The sequence below is a fragment of the Gouania willdenowi genome, chromosome 5 (genome assembly GCF_900634775.1).
Source record: "Gouania willdenowi chromosome 5, fGouWil2.1, whole genome shotgun sequence".
NCBI classification, from domain to species: Eukaryota; Metazoa; Chordata; class Actinopteri; order Blenniiformes; family Gobiesocidae; genus Gouania; species Gouania willdenowi.
In genome coordinates, this window is record NC_041048.1 from 19,516,806 (window position 1) to 19,534,456 (window position 17,651).

At 36.4% G+C, this 17,651-nt stretch overlaps 1 protein-coding gene across 1 annotated transcript; it reads right to left on the reverse strand.

Annotated features, from left to right (window-relative positions):
* Positions 1–178: 178 nt before the first annotated feature.
* Positions 179–15,280, reverse strand: parp3 (poly (ADP-ribose) polymerase family, member 3). Its single transcript, XM_028446846.1, has 11 exons — positions 15,064–15,280; positions 9,929–10,149; positions 9,717–9,842; positions 9,440–9,619; positions 8,027–8,165; positions 4,442–4,665; positions 4,206–4,361; positions 4,016–4,102; positions 3,761–3,938; positions 2,500–2,643; positions 179–1,557 (listed from the first exon to the last, which is right to left on the reverse strand). Exons 2-11 carry the CDS (start codon positions 10,118–10,120, stop codon positions 1,382–1,384), a joined length of 1,602 nt encoding a protein of 533 aa, XP_028302647.1. The 5' UTR covers positions 10,121–10,149; positions 15,064–15,280; the 3' UTR covers positions 179–1,381.
* Between the last annotated feature and the right edge of the window lie 2,371 nt (positions 15,281–17,651).

The following is a 17,651-nucleotide window of genomic DNA, read 5'->3' on the forward strand; positions in this document are numbered from 1 at the left end:
TTGACATTAAATAAATGCAAAGAAAAACCTCCAGCAGTGTGATATGAACTGTACAAATAAATAAATAAATATGTTCCTCCTGCATAAAATGTTTTCTTGTTGAAAAAGAAAGTTGAATAAAAAAATTAAAAAAACAAAAAAAAAAGCATTATTAGAAGAAATACTCTGCCACACGCTGCAGGGATACACTGATTTATTCAGCAAAAGTGCAAAACATGTCTAAGTGCATTTTCTTTCAGTTGCTCTCCGCTGACACCTGGTGGTGCATTAAAAACACAGGTGCCCCACAGTGTTAGGTCAGGTAGAGGCAGACAGACAGGTCATGAACTTCTTGAGGAAACTTTCATTCCCAGCATTCAAAGCGACCAACAAAACAGAAGAGCACAGGGTAGTGTCTTGTTTCTAACATTTGTTTTTCTTCTTTAAGTTGTGTAAATATGCAATAACGTGCAGATAAAATTCGCTGAGACATTGCACTACTTAACTCTGTGTCATCTAGATTAACATTGCAACATGCAAAAACAAAACAATAACTATAGTTAAAATCCTAGATGATAAAGCTTCTGAGTGCTTAAACACAAAGCTCTATTCTTAAAAAAAAAAAAAAACGTTTTTGGTACAAAGTGAGAGAGATGCAGTGAGACTGCAAGTAAGGCACAGAATAAAACCAAGTCATTTATGCATTAATTCAGCAACTTACAAACAATCCTGTTAACAGCTTGTGTCATTATCTAGTAGAAGAGCAGACCACCACATACGATGCAGGTAAACACAGTTTCTAAGTTCTGCAAGCTTTAACCATTTTTAAGATTTAAAAACATTTTGTATGAACTCAAATTACAAAAAAAACAACATTAGACCTTCATAAGTATGATAAAGTGATTACTATTCATATTCTCGTGCTCAAAGACATTATTTTACCTTTAGCAGCAAATTGAAATCAGCTTTGTGTTTAACGTCTTATTGACGTTGTCTGAGTTGAATTTCAAAGACTGAAACAAATTGGGGAAATATCCAGAATTCACCCAAAAGTCAAGTCACTGATTTTAAAACATGCATTTACTAAGAATTGTTTGTGGAAGGAACCCAACTTTGTTCATTCATAATGATCCGAAATCAATTGAGTAAACTAAGGCAGTGAAACTATCATTAGTGTCACAGAGGATTTGTGGCGTTTCAACATGAGAAGGCATTTTCCTTAATGATACATATTAAGTCAGTGTACCTTAATGACTATAATATGAAGTAGCTCTGAAGAATAACAGTAAACCAAAAAAAATGACAGTCGTAAGGACAAAACCGTACCAAAGAGGCCAAAGCACATTTAAAGCCTGATATATGCTCGTTTAAGAAGGATGAAGAAAGGACCGGCTTCACGCTTTCAATAACGCATCTTCAACTCCAGCAGGTAGCGGATGCGACACTGGTTTTCTTTGTAGATGAGATATTCACTGTTGCCGAAGTTACTGCCTGAGAACTGGGGCTGTTCTATGGGCTTACCCTGAGGAACTGCCATCTGCTTACCATCCAAAGTGATGAAAGTGTCCATGGAGGGATCTGAAGGCAGAGCACCAGCATTAACAGATCAAGCACATTTCAAAGTAAAAAGAAAAAAAATCAGTTTTCTAAGACAATCTTTTTCTGCTGCAATCCAAAATGTGGACTGCACCCAAAAATGCTTGTTATTGCCAAAATCCTTATTGGAATAGGACTGAATTTCAGAGGTGTAAAGAGTACTGATATATCCTACTTAAGTAGAAGTACTGTTACTTGATTGAAATTGTACTCAAGTACAAGTACAAGTAAGTCACATAAAATGGGAAAGTACTCAATGTGAAAGTTACTAGTTACTTTCACCCCTCATGATTATTTTTGATGATAAATCTTGCCACGGTTCCCTTGAATACAGTAAACATCTCATGTATACACTTAAAAAGAAAGAAACCAAATATAGCAGAATTGGAATTGATTTTTCAAAAAGCATCTGTACAAAATAAAAGGTTTGTCAAAATTTACAATTGTTGTTAAAAAATAAAATGACACCAATGAATTTATTTCAAAATTTTAAAAAAATGATCTGACTCTAAGTATAGTATCTAAGCTAAATTTATGGAATCTAAAACTGAGAAAATAACCATTCAACGCTGTTTTGGCACCGTGCATTACATTCAATCTGGTTGGTCGGCTATGATGTGATGCATTTGTATGTTGTCTGGTCATTTCATTTCATGTAGTTTCACAATATCTGTTCATCATTTTAAAACAAAAAATAATAATTTACTCAGTAACGGTTGGGTGTAGAAATGTAACAAATTACTTTGCTTCTTTTAAAACCAACATAAGTACAAGTAAAATTAGTGATTTAGAAATATACTCAAAAAAGTACAAGTATCCATAAAAGCAACGCAATTACAGTAACATAAGTACTTGTAATCCATTACTTTCACCTCTGCTGAATTTCTACTGCACCAGTTTGGATATTTTTTCAAATGTGTGTACCTGGTTCCACGGAGCCTCGAGCCACCACGCTGTCGTAGCCTGCAGGAGCCTTTCTTAATGAGGAGTTATCCACGGTTATGGTATGCTCTCTGCCCAGGGCTACCTCATTCAGAAACATCACGCCCGTAGTTTTAGAAGTCTGCACTGAAAATGCAAACACAGACACAAAACAAATGTAATCAATTCTTCGTTCTTTGGTTATTCTGTTTTAAAACCAAATCCAAATAACAAATAAACAGTGTAGTTATTTTTTTTTACTGACTTAAAAGACAGAAATACTGACAGAAAAACAGAGAAATCATAAACCAGACAAGCGGCATTTTTCTGTTTTAAAATTAAATCTTCTGTTTGTGTGATATTTGGATATTTATGGGAAAACTAGAACGAGAGAGGGGACCCACAGACAGACTTTTACTCTGCTACGTGTGATAAAATGATCTAGTAGTTGCCAATGTTGTCCACCGCTTACTGATGGCAGAGGCGTAATTTGTGTGTTGAAGACATTTCATTACAAAGAGTTATTGATACTGGAAGTTCGAATCTGTGAATATCTGCCAACTTTACAGAACAGTGTTAAAGTCCAAAGAGTATCCAAATAAACTGGTGACTGACTATCGGCTGTGAGGCTGGTGTGAGGAATATATGTTAGAATTTCTACAATTTGACACTTTTGCAGAAACAATTACAGCTTTTTTGAGGGCAGTTAAAATATTTATTTTGCACGTTATAATATCTTGAGCCACTAACGGCAGCCTTCAACACACAGAAGTTGATCACAAGAAATGAGGAGCACCAGTAGATTCATCACACCACCTCTGGTTCCTTTAATCTCATATCATAAGCATGTTTTACGTAAGATCAATTTTCTTGTTTTGATTTATTCACGTATTATTAATGTTTCAATTCACCAGTTAATCAGTAATATGACTCAGACATTGGTCTTTTTTTGTTCATTTGTAAAAGTCAGCCGTCTGTGTGGTGAGATTAAAACATGAAGCTCTCCTCCTAGTTTCTCTGTAAATATCCAAATATCACACAAACAGAACACAATTTCATAAGAAAAAAACGCTGCGTATCTGGTTTTGTGTTTTTCTGTGTCTCTGTTTTGGTTTTAAGTCAGTAAAACAAAATAAAAACACTGTTTATTTGTTCTTTGGATTTGGTTTTAAAACGGAAACATCAAAAAGCGAAGGATACACGGATTCAATAAACACACCACAGTTTATACAGTAGTTGTACTTTTTCCCCATAGGACACCTACCATAACCTGCAGATTTGGAGTTTTCAGAGGCAAAGTAGATACCGCGGCCAACACGACCTCCAGAATGAGGCATTATCCTCAGACCACTCTTCAGGATCGCTGCCACCACTGCTATGTTTGTCCCGTGCCACAGCAGGCGACGGTTCTCCAGATGTTCGTTGGCACTGAAGCGCTCTCCCTGCAACCCACATGTGTCTGGATTACATCACCGGCACTTTTTGTAGACAGTCTCAGAAGAATTGGATCAACACAAACCTCATCCTCGCGATCCACCTCCCAAACATTGAGGATTTGGGGTTTTGTGTAGTTATCTGAAGTTGCCTTTAAGTATTTTTCAATGATCTTCAAAATAAATTAGAAAAATACCCATTAAGCAAACTAAAAAATATCATAACAAAATTAGTCACAATTCTTTCATTGACGTAATCTTTTCCTGTTACAATACCTTGAATATCTCTGTTTTCTTGTCGATTAGAGTGAGGTTGCATTTCAGAGAGTTGTAGTCTTGGTCAATTGGGTGAGGAACGGTCTTCGTCATCTCTTCTTGAGCTTTCTCCGTCTCTGACTTCAGAGTCTGTGCCAGCTCGATGTCAGCCAGAACCTTTTTTATAGACAGAGTAACAAATTCAGCACAGAGGGAAATCTGAGAGAGCTACTTGTTTCCAATAGAAAACATCTCACCATGAGCATTTCCTTCTTCTTTTCCACTATCTCACTGGTGTCAATGGTCGGTGGTCTACTCCTGCCAAAGTTGTGAGGAATTGTGGTGAAGAACTTCGAGGAAAGCTCTTCCAGGGAGCTTTTTTTTCCTTTTTTAGTCAGAGCTCCTTCGATCTCCTCCAAGACTTGGAAGCCCTTCGCGATTTGTGTTTTACTGAGCTTTCCTAAAGGCATCTTCTTGATATCTGAGATATTGTACATAAAATGTCAGAGACTGGGAGTAGGTAACAGTAGAAGATACAGTAGATTCATAGTTAATTCACCCTTTAAATGTAGTGTATAACTACAATATAACAAAAATAATAACTATATAACAAACTCCAACATGTCTTCTTGGCTTTGAGTTAAGGGTGGGAATTTTTTATTTTTTTTTACGATATATCGCAATTTTTTGGGTGCCAATTTTAAAAATGGATTCTTCTTCCCAGAATCAATATTTTTCTTATTGTATTTTTCACATTTTTGTTGATGACCGCTGGGTGGCGGTAATGCACGAACAGGTGATTGCACACACGAGGAAGACTAGCAGCAGCTGTGATATCCCTTTTGGAAGACAAAGCGACACACAAATATATAGCGAAGCTGCTTCGCACTGTCGCAACTGAGTGGAACATCTTGGAGAAAGATGCTGCTTTAGTCACCGACAATGTATAGTGGCTAACATGGCCGGTTCAGGGTGTGCTGTGCGCACACCCTGAACCTGGCCTCTCAGCGTGTACTAAAGCTGCCGGCTGTAGCAAGGGTGCTCGGGCGTGTACGACGTGTTACCGCGTTCTTCCACAGAAGCGCTACAGCATGTCATGGTTTAGAGCAAAAACAAAAGTTACTGGAGCTCCCAGCCCAGAGACTGATCACAGACGTACAAACAAGGTGGAACAGCATTTCCTCAGTGCTTCTGCCATGTGTTGTCTCGTGTTTGTGACTGTAAGCCGTGCACGCGTCCAGGCGAGACAAAACTTCAGCTTGTTGTTCGTTTTGAAGTGAGTTTCTGTCAAAGCGGAGCTGTCTTCAGTTCCTTCATGCCGGCAGAAACACAAGAACAGCCAATCAGCTAACAGACGGGTGGACCCAGCGTGCGGAAACAGCTTATCATATCTCTGGACGTCACCAGTAACAGGCAAAAAGCCAATCATTCAGCAGTTGTGGAGTTCGGTTGCCATGTTGGATTGTTTTTAAGTGAATAGCGTGCAGTGAGCTTAGACTGTGCAGTGATAAGCTGGGAGGAGAGTAGAGGCAACCGCTATGTAGCGGAAACTAGCACCGGTAGTATCGTAATCCACAGTAGTACCGTCCTGTAGAATTTCTGGTATAGTAAAAACCGTTACAATTTGGCACCGCGGGGTACCATGGGTACCGTGGGTATCGTGGGTACCGTGCAACTATAAGTGATACCATTGCTGGTCGACCAATGAAAATCTTGGTCAACCATGACGGCATTGACCAATTAGTCGACTAAACGACCAAAGTTGGCAGCCCTACAAGATACACATGAAACCCTTGGAGATTCTCCGTTTGTAAGAAAGATGAAAGAGGCCCTTCACGAAGACCTTTTAAAGAGGTACACGTCCAAATTGAGAACCAACAAGACAAAGTGGGAGCCCCACCAGCTAAAAGAAGAGGTGCATTGGCTGAGTTACTCAGCAACACTTTTGGAGATGCGATCCAAGCTACAATACAACCAGAGAAGTCAGTTGTTGACTAGGGTTGCACGTCTCCCTGTGATAAACAATTCGATATGCATCTCGATACACAGGTTACGATTCGACTAAAAAATGGTATCCTTTTATTACTAACCGATTCGATACAAATCAATTCGAAAGAATATAGGGACTATACGATTTGTTTCTACGATAAATAATTGTTGTAGATATTTTACAAAATAAAGAAGCCAATTCTAAAGTGATGTAATGTTAAATACCACATGTCCCCAAGCATTGTGGCTTCATGGCACTGGCAAAACAAAAACAGAACACCAAAGTCACATGTCAATGTACTGTATTTACTTTTAGGCATGGCCCTAAAAAAAAAGGTCTGGCTGATTCATTAGATTGGAACTCCAAAGGTAGCTAACAAAGATGCAACAAATACACAACATTTAAATGTAAACAAGTTACACACCTATTAACAAACCATGTACCAATAACCTTATAATGATGACCCCTGGTGGTCATCTCAAACTGTGGCCTCAGGCCTGGGGAGCTAGAGTGGAAGGACAAAGCAGCAACCACATTCGTATCTTAACAATACTTAAAATACTCATCACATATTTTTTGTTCCAAACCTAGTGTGCTCATTTTTCTGTGAAGTTTGTTTTTAAATAAGTTATTTGAGGTTGAAAAATTAGATTTAACATCATATATGACGATGATTGACAGCATCGGATCTTGCGTAGCTCTCTTTGTGAATAGCATAAGCAGTTTCGTTGTGAAACTGGCCGAGATGCCATTCAACTTTTGCGTTCAGTTTTTTCATCTTTTTTGAGCTACTAGTACTAGTACTAACCTCTATGATCTGATCATCTGAACAAGACATTGGTAGTCAGGGCAGTACGCTAAATGGGCGGAAGTGTGTTACTAGGGCTCCTCGCGCTGGATCCTACTGTGCAGACTCTGGCTCCAAAATTGCAAGATAAAAGCGCCTCTAAGCGCCGTATTTTGGCTTCAAGAACGTTGAGTGGGTACAGCTTAAGTACACGCCGGCGATACCAGAACCATGACTCTACAATCAATTCATCTTGGAATTCATGGCTAATTCCTATCGATTGAGGAGGCTGATACAGATGCAGCCGTATCTGTCACTTGTTAACCGGATATCCGGTCGCATCGGTTTATCGTTCGCAACCTTACTGTTGACATTGCAGAACAGGAGGTGAGTGGTACTGCTTCTTGCAAAGCTGGTGAAGCAGTACCTGTGCATACCAGGGACAAGCGTTTCCGCTTAACATATGTTTCCTACTGCTGGAGACATAGTCACGTCTCTTTTGGAGCAGCCTAACTACTGAGCATGTTGAACAGCTGCTGTTCCTACATAAAAACCTTGACACTTCCAAGCACTAGCTTGATTAACATTAACAGTATCAGTTGACCAACTTTAAAAGGGTCCATACAAATTAGTTGTTTTGTAAATGTTTAGTTTACTGTCCCTACTTTCTAATAAACCAGTGAATGACTGAATGTGATGTGCATTGTTTTTTGGAACAGTGACATATTTCTAGGAGTGTAAGATTCAACTAATGTTTGGGTAAGGAAAAAAATTGTGACAATCGTCACTGTAGAATCACAATACTTGTAAAATTTAAATCGCAATTTAAATCGACTCGGCACCCACAATTGGGATTAAAATCGAATCGTAACAAAATGGTATCGTCCCAGCCCTACTTTGAGTATTATTTAGAAACAATGAAAAAACAATGTAAGTCCTGAAATCATTGTTATATTCTTGTTGAATGTAAATAGTGACAAGTTGCCCAACTTGCTTAAACTCCTGCAAACTACTCCAACCTGTTCATTGAATAGGAGTTAATACAGTTAAAGAAGACACACCCACCTAGGTTCATACATTCCATGGCTTCCTGAAACATGTCGTTGCTGAAAATGAGACTGATGAGGTTCTGAGTAGGTTTGTCCAGCACACAGGGAAGGAAGTTCTTATTGACTTTAACTGCCTTTCCATCAACGACATCTGCCTGCAATGTCACAGGGCCAGGGAAAAATGCATTTGGTGACAAAATAAAGAAGTCCAATTGATTTACAAACCAGGACAGGGAACAGAACACGTACACATTATGGCTGAACGATTATTTGCATTTGCGATATTGTGATATGAGAAAATGAGATTTCCCTTAAATGGAAATAATTTCACTGTGATGTGATCAATAAAGTTAGATTTAGTGTGTTGTGTGCCTCCGTTGTTGAGTGAATATGATATTTGTATTAGTGTCCAAGGTTTAATAAGAACATACACTTGTTTATTTTGTGTTTATTCTGACTTTGATTTACCTAAAAAAATAGCATTTTGTTTAAGCACATATTTGTCCTCCTTATTTTTCCTGCACTTTAGTTTTTCATTCTGTTTGGCATAATTTTGTCACGTTGTCATGGTGAATGCCTTCATTTTCCTTTATCTTAACAAAAGCCTAGCCTATAAGAAAAAACAATTTATGTATAATACATCATCTGATATTGTTAATTAGAACACATTACATTGATTTATTGATTATGTTTGTTGAGAAAATACATGAGAACAAGACTGAAAAACCAATAACAATATTGAGTAAAAAAATCACAATTAGATTATTTTCCAACATCGTTCAGCTCTAGTACACATACACCTTGACATGGAGTTGCTGTGCAGTTAATTTTCATGTTATGTTTGGGATAAAAAAAAGTAGAAGCAGCAAACTTTAAATTTGTTGTTCATCTGAATCGGGTGAGGACAAAAATGTTATGGTCAGGGTTGGGGTCAATTATAATTGTAATCGCGTAACTGATAATTAAAATTATGATGTAGTTATAATTGCAATTGTAATTGAAAAACTGGAGTTCAGATAATTAACATTGTAATTGAAACTGGCATGGACATTCTATAAAAACTGTCAATTGCATATCAATTAAACACAAACCTAGGGAACCATGTGACAGTTCTTTGGCTTACACAAACGTAGTAAACGATTATCAAAATATTTTTCATATCTAGTTCACCTCGGGTCATTCTAATATTTAAAAAAATCTAAATCAAGGGGTCTACTGAAAGAAAAAAGGCTTAAGTTGGGAAATGTTTAATTTATTTATCGTCATTTTTATCGTCACCGTGATGAATACCAGAAATTATCGGGATATATTTTTTAGACTATATCGTCCATCCCTACTTTAAAGTTACGATATTTATAAAAAGCATATCACTACCAGTTACCGACTTTGTGTCAGTTCCATTTTCTACAAATATGAATTTTTGCATTACCTTGATTTCAGCATCTTCCTCTCCATCCACCTCGATCAAGGTGTACTTCCCAGGATGAGACACAAAATCCTGCCTCTCACTCCAGTTATTCTTTGTCTTGTCTTTAAACTTTTTCTCAAAGTCTTTGACGGCCTTGTCTGCGGTGTCAAACTCGTTGAGCTTGTGCTGTCCGACTTCTCCCTGGATTTAGATCAAATGAAAAGAAGAGGAATCAGTCTAATTAAACCTTAGAGCTCAACGGTTTTTTCCACTACGGTGATTGCTGAGGGATACTCACCACTCTGCCCCATCTGTTCCATGAGTAGTATTTGTTTTTCAATTTAAAAACTTGGATGACATAAAACTTGTTATTGTTATGCCCGATGTTGGTCTGATTCAGCATGCAGTCATAGTCCTCGTAGACCTGGAGAAGAGGATATGCAGCACATGTAGAAGTGCACTTTTGTGTTTCTAAGAGAAGTTTGGTGTAAATGATAAACATTTACTTACCTCTCCAGAAGCTGAGCGAGGACAGTGCTCATCCACTTTCCTGTTGGTTCTGACCTGAGGACCTGCAGCCAGTAGAGCCTCTTTGGCAGATGTAAATGCATCCTTAGGTTTAGACGTCTGTGGCTCCTCTTTGGCCTTCTTACCACCAGCCTTGGCCTTTGTCGCAGAGGCAGCTCGTCTCTTGGGGGCCATAGTCCTTAATGAGGGTCCTACACAGAGACCTGCCATCATGTTTGTTGGGTCAGTGTCAGTGAGGGACATTTTTTTTTTTTTTACAAAACCAATACAAACTGCTAATTATTTGAATGATTATTTCTATGATAAGGTGAAAATGTTAAGAAGGACCATGCAATTAACAACTGATGTGGAATCTTTAATTAATAAATTCTAAGATTGACCATTTGGAATAGATCATTAGAATGTGAAGTCTGTCAACAATGAAACAAGTTCCATGTGGAGCACCTTAAAGCAGCTGTTTAGGACCGTTATATTTTAATGTTTATACAAACAACTTACCTCTAGTTTTAGATAGAGCCCACGTGGCCATGTATGCAACAAAATATATTACATTTGTTTCAAAATATCAGTAAACGCTGAACCTGTGCTGGAATGAAATGTTAACAGCTGAAATATTGAGCAGGTGTCTGAAACTAAACTGTTGAGTGTAAAATTGGATCATCATCGCATCATCGTTCATGGTCAAAACACGTTGATATTTGTTGGTAAAATGGGAAAAGGTGTTTCAGTTGTGAGAAGAGTAGGGATGTAACGATTAATCGTAAGGCAGTTAAAAATCGATTCATAGGTATCACGGTTGATATCGATTTTCTGAAAATTGAATCACAGTACTTTTTTTAACCAGCAGAGGGCGCTATCCACAAGTGTAGGCGGCGGGCGGAGTCTGCTAATAGTTTCTTTCTGGCCGCCTTCTACTCTTAAATATGTTAATAAATGATTCATTACCCCTTAAGCACCGAAAGAATATCTGTAATATTACTTGAATATCTGTCACGTTTTTCTATTAGCTCTGTCTGCTAGCAAAGCTTCTCTTCTTCACTGCAAGATATCTGCATGCCAACCGGCCACTGTATTACCAGCGCCCTCTGCTGGTCCAAACAAATATGACGTAAATCAGTGTAATCAGGGGTTGTTTTTTTTTTAAAGTCCAATTGTTAAGGCACAAAATACATTTTCAGTTGCACTTTTAAAAGAAAAATAACTATTATGCAGTTTTGCATCGTTTATTTTAGAACCAGAATTTAAATTGATAGGCTTCATTTTCATTTGTATTATTCCTTTATTTTTTTCATTCAAGATTTATTTTTAGTTAAATTGCATTGTTTTGAATTGTTTATCAAGGAATTCTTTTGAAAATGAAAAATAAAAGGAAAATAGTACAGTATTTTATAGTTTTTTTCCCAAAAAAAAAATTTGTCTACACTCCCATTTTGTAAAATAAATCGTGAGAGAATCGTATCGTGAACCCAGTATCGTGAATTGAATCGTATCGGGAGTTGAGTGAATCGTTACATCCCTAGAGAAGAGTGTCTAAATGTTTACCTCTAGATGTTATTAAACAAGTTGTCAATGCCTTGGTTCTGTCACAGCTGGATTTTTGCTTTGTAATTTTATCCAATTTTTTTAAATTACAAGTGGCCCAGAACTAGAGGTCGACCGATATATGGACTTTTTTCAAGATAGCCATTAGAGTAGCCATTAAAGGAAAAAAGAAAGAACATAAAAAAACACCCATTTGGATGTATGAATATACAAAAAAAAAAAAAGTAATAATAGCATGTGCATGAGAGAGGCAGAAGCCGATAGGCTTACAAATATAAAGCTGATATAATAGGATAAAGATATAACCGTGTGGGCAGCTGCAGCCACCGCTTGACTGACGGAAGGACCCCGCATGTATACTGGCCTCAAAAATCGGCTTCCAAAATTGGTACAATGTCCATATTGAACCAATGTAACAGACATGTACTGTATGTCAGACTTGGTTGGCTAACTGTGAGACAAAGGTTAATCTAAGATTTGTTACAATTTCTCAGAAGTAGGGCCGGGACAACGCGTCTACGTAATCGATGACGTCGACGCAAAACACACACACACACAAACACTTTATTTTTTTGTTGGAAAAGCACGTTCTGTATTAGCATTAGTATTTTATTGAATGCTACCTCTGACTGCATTATTTTGTACTTTTATTTTGTTACTTGAACTTTATTTTGGAATTTTGAGTTGAAGAGCAATAAATATATATTGCAATGTAATGCAATTCATTTTAGATATGTAAATCAACATGTATAAATTACTTTTAGTCAAGTAATGCGTAGATAATCGATAATCGAATCGAGTTGAATCGAATCGAACTGGAAAAATGAATCGTTAAGTTAATCGATGCATCGAAAAAATAATCGCTAGATTAATCGTTTAAAAATAATTGTTTATCCCAGTCCTACTCAGAAGTATAACTGCGGCACATTCTCCAAAGTTACTATATAAACGACTATCTTCTCAGCATCATTGCCAAACAAGAAGTGCAATTAAAAGAAGGTTCGTACTTGTCCCGATAGTGAGAACCGGTATAATTCAAAGAACAGTCCTGTCCTCAGCTATGGTAGGCTGGATATCATTGCCAATTTATATTATTCAAGAAAATAACAAGGACAGGTTAGAATTTTTTGTTGAAACAGTACCTCCTAATATTTAATCAACAGTAACGAATGTCATTGTGTAAACAAGTCAATGTCAATGTCAGGTTTATTTATATAGCACATTTCAAAACAGCTACAACTGCCCAAAGTGCTGTACAGCAAACATTATAAAATACAATGTAAAAACAGTCACAAAACATACAGCATAAAACAATAATAATAAAATACATGGGATCTGCTCAACTTGTGTTGAAAGCCAAAGCAAAAAGATGGGTTTTCAACAATGACTTAAAAACATGAATGGACTGGGCCATTTTGACATTCAGCGGAAGGCTGTTCCAGAGACTCGGAGCCGCTACGGCAAAAGCCCGGTCTCCTCTGGTTTTGCGCTTAGCTATTGGCACCACCTGAGTCAATTGATTGGAGGATCTCAGTGTTCGACCTGGATCACGGATCAACAAAAGCTCCGAAAGGTAGGATGGAGCCAACCCATTCAGACATTTAAAAACCATCAACAGTATCTTGAACTGAATCCTAAAACTGACTGGAAGCCAGTGCAGAGAGGCCAACACAGGAGTTATGTGCTCACGTTTCCTCGTTCCCGTGAGCAAACGCGCCGCTGCGTTTTGAACCAACTGCAGACGCCGGATGGAAGTTTGATCGAGCCCACAGTACAGAGAGTTACAATAATCTAAGCGACACGTAATAAAAGCATGAATGACACGCTCCAGGTCGGCGTGAGGCAAATAGGATTTGATTTTGCTGAGCAAACGCAGCTGACAAAAGCTATTTTTGAGTGGCTTTAGAATGTTGGCAGATTATGAAATGTATATTTTCACCTCTTTATTCCCCTTGGAATTATTGTGTAATTACGAGATAATTGAGCTGTATCTGTGATAGGTCATCTAGTTCTGTGATTAATGCAGTGTAGCATCTAAATACATGTATGTGTGTGCTTATAATATAAAATTAGCTTTCAATAAAATAATCCATATGTTCTTAGTCGTGCCGTTTCTGATGAAAGCCACTTTCTATTGTTCAGGTTATGGTTTCTACCTAATATGTTGTAACCCACATGGAACTGTTTAGGACTCCATAAATGTAGTGACTTAGAGTCTGAGAATTTATTTATTTTGAATTTAATTAATTGATGTAATTTTTTTAAATGTACAATTTGACAAACCTTTTATTTTAGACATATGCCTTTGTGGTAAATAAATGAAGTTCCAATTGTGCAAGATTTGACCAATTCCTTTTTAAGTTAATACATGAGATGTTTACTGTATGTAAGAGAACTGTGCAAGGATTTATTACCAACAATACATGTGGGCAGTGAAAGTAACTAATAACTTTTACTTTGAGTTACTGCTGCACAATCAATTGAATTTTAATCGTGATCACGATTTTGGTTTGATTCCCACTTTTGGCATATGTATTTTTTTATTTTAACATATTTACCACGGCAAATAACACCTTCAAAAACACATATGCCAACAATACAATATATTTTAGGGTATTTCCTAGGTTAGGGTTAGGGCTAAAATAAAAGGGTTAGTGGAGTAGCAAAAAATAAATGTGAGCTAAAATACAACTGATGGAACTTTAATTCATGTGGTGCACCTATCACGTGACCTAAACTGGCCAATGAGGGGCTTATCGTATCCATAGCCACTGCCATAATGTATTTATTCTGTTAGTCTTTGGAACATTTTAAATTCTTTCTTAACCATTATTCCTATTTTAAGCTTCATTTTGCACTGTAAACTGTGTTTTCCCTAACATGATAAATAACTGTGATTACAATATTGATAAAAAATAATCATGATTAACATTTTGACCATAATTGTCCAGCCCTACTTTGAGCACTATGAGGTACCTTTTACTTGCACTTGAGTATTTTATGTATGACTTACTTGTACTTGAGTACTGTTTCAATCAAGTAACTTATATCAGTACTCTATAGTATTTACACCTGTTGTTTGCTTTTTTTGGAGTAGCTGTGTTTTTTTGTTTTTTTTTTAAATTTTTTGTTTGTTTGTTTATTAATGTAATACGTGTGTAATAATGTGTTTAATTGTGTGTGTGTGTGTGTGTGTGTGTGTGTGTGTGTGTGTGTGTGTGTGTGTGTGTGTGTGTGTGTGTGTGTGTGTGTGTGTGTGTGTGTGTGTCGGACCCCAGGAAGAATAACCAAAGCTTTTGCTCTCGTGCTAATGGAATCCTCATAAAGAAAAAAGGGAAAGAATAAATGAAAGTGTGAGGACAAGTTGAGACATATGCCTCCACCGTGTAGGGAGTCATCATAACAGATCGATACATTGGGCCTACTTACAATATCAACCTGCTCTAAAAACAACACAATTAGCTGATAATACAACAGCACTGTGGACAGTTTTAGCAGAGGAAAGTCACTCAGCCTCCGCCCTGCTGTTAATCCGGAAAGACTAAACAACCATGAACTCCCTGCTGGAAACTCACCTTTTAAGAAGAGTCCACCGGGAAGAAGAGACGGAAATGACGGCTTGTCCTGAGGATGAAGACAGACGAGCGGCTGTAGCGAGGTGACAGGAGATTATTTTCAGTTTACAGTCAGTTTGTGATGTGGGTCTGAGGTGTTTTGGTCCTGACGGAGGAACAGACTGACGTAGAGCTGCTTTTCCTCTGCGGAGGTCGATGGGAAAGCAGCGATCAGACTGCTCTGCTGCCCCCTGCTGGTACTGTCCCACTGCCACACACACACTATGTACATAATGTACACAACACACTGTCAGTGTGACATATACTGTTTAGAAGTGAGATAGGATTAAAACAACAGCAGCTCATGGTTGAATTTAGGACATTTTGATAGTTTTATGAGATGGAGCTGCAATAGGGAACAGGAAAAAAAAAAAAAAAAAAACAGACAAATAAGATGGAGGTTTGTCAGGACATGAACTACTTAGGTCACATGACATTATCATACTTTTAGTCGTAGCAGTCAAAGAAACATTATTATCATCATCATCATCATCATTAGTAGTAGTAAAGTAGTTATTACATGTATTCATTCATCTATTCAAATAATGACATTTATTGAATACACATTAAAAATGCAATTAATAATAACTTGTAAAAAAAAAGCATTTTACTGATTATTATTATTATTATTATTATTATTATTATGAGTAATACTATTATTAATAGTAATAGTTGAAGTAGTAGTAGTAGTAGGAGTAGTAGTAGTAGTAGTTGTAGTAGTTATTACATTAATAATAATGAAATTACTTGAATACACATTCAAAATGCAAGTATTATAACTTGTAAAAAAAGAATTTTACTGTTTATTATTATTTAGAGTAATAGTATTAATAGTAAAAGTTGAAGTAGTAGTAGTAGTTATTACATTTATTCATTCATCTATTTAAATAATGAAATTTCTTGAATACACATTAAAAATGCAATTAATAATAACTTGTAAAAAAAGCATTTTACTAATTATTATTAGTATTAGTAGTAGTAGTAGTAGCAGTAGTAGTAGTAGTAGTAGTAGCAGTAGTAGTAGTAGTAATAGTAGCAGTAGTAGCAGTAGTAGTAGTAGTAGTAGTAGCAGTAGTAGTAGTAGTAATAGTAGCAGTAGTAGTAGTAGTAGTAATAGTAGCAGTAGTAGTAGTAGTAGTAGTAGTAGTAGTAGTAGTGGTAGTGGTAGTGGTAGTGGTAGTAGTAGTAGTAGTAGTAGTGGTAGTGGTAGTGGTAGTGGTAGTGGTGGTAGTGGTAGTGGTAGTGGTAGTGGTAGTGGTAGTAGTAGTAGTAGTAGTAGTAGTAGTAGTAGAGTAGTGGTGGTGGTGGTGGTAGTTATTACATTTATTCTTTCATCTATTTAAAAAAAGGCAATTGCTTGAATACACATTAAAAATGCAAATACTAATAATTTGTGTATATATATAATTATTATTATTATTATTAGTGGTAGTAGTGGTAGTGGTAGTGGTAGTAGTAGTAGTAGTAGTAGTAGTGGTAGTAGTAGTAGTAGTAGTAGTAGTAGTAGTAGTAGTAGTAGTAGTAGTAGTAGAGTAGTGGTGGTGGTGGTGGTAATTATTACATTTATTCTTTCATCTATTTAAAAAAAGGCAATTGCTTGAATACACCTTAAAAATGCAAATACTAATAATTTGTGTATATATATAATTATTATTATTATTATTAGTGGTAGTAGTGGTAGTGGTAGTGGTAGTAGTAGTAGTAGTAGTAGTAGTAGTAGTAGTAGTAGTAGTAGTAGTAGTAGTAGTAGTAGTAGTAGAGTAGTGGTGGTGGTGGTGGTAATTATTACATTTATTCTTTCATCTATTTAAAAAAAGGCAATTGCTTGAATACACATTAAAAATGCAAATACTAATAATTTGTGTATATATATATAATTATTATTATTATTATTAGTGGTAGTAGTGGTAGTGGTAGTGGTAGTGGTAGTAGTAGTAGTAGTAGTAGTAGTAGTAGTAGTAGTAGTAGAGTAGTGGTGGTGGTGGTGGTAATTATTACATTTATTCTTTCATCTATTTAAAAAAAGGCAATTGCTTGAATACACATTAAAATGCAATTACTAATAATTTGTGTATATATATATATATATAATAATTATTATTATTATTATTAGTAGTAGTAGTAGTAGTAGTAGTAGTAGTAGTAGTGGCTTATATTAATATATTGAAATGGATGTGACTGATAATTGTTGCATATAGTGTACAAATATGTTATGAGCATCATGTATTGCCATTGTTATGTATTTCAGTTGTAAGGTTTTGTCCTGTGTAGTACATATAGATGGTCTTGATAAGGTCATGATCTATTTGTTTGATCTATTGATCTCCTGAAATAGGACAAAGCAGGTCTAAAAATGCATGGATGGATAATCTAATGATGCATAATCTCCATCGTGTTCTGTATTTCATATATAAACTGAACAAAGAAGTTGGATGTAACAAGAATTGACTTGGTCTTCCACCCCTTTGATGTGATACATGTATTACTATTTATTCTTTATTTTTGTTTCTTTCATTCATTTTACTTATTTACTTGAAGCATGAATTGCC

Excerpts from the sequence above, each read along its gene's own strand:
- parp3 (XM_028446846.1), bottom strand. The coding sequence starts at position 10,120 with ATGGCCCCCAAGAGACGAGCTGCCTCTGCGACAAAGGCCAAGGCTGGT. Across the intron at positions 9,620-9,716 it reads GGAACAGATGGGGCAGAGTG|GGAGAAGTCGGACAGCACAA; the intron begins GTGAGTATCCCT and ends ATCTAAATCCAG. Across the intron at positions 2,644-3,760 it reads CTCCAAATCTGCAGGTTATG|TGCAGACTTCTAAAACTACG; the intron begins GTAGGTGTCCTA and ends TTGCATTTTCAG.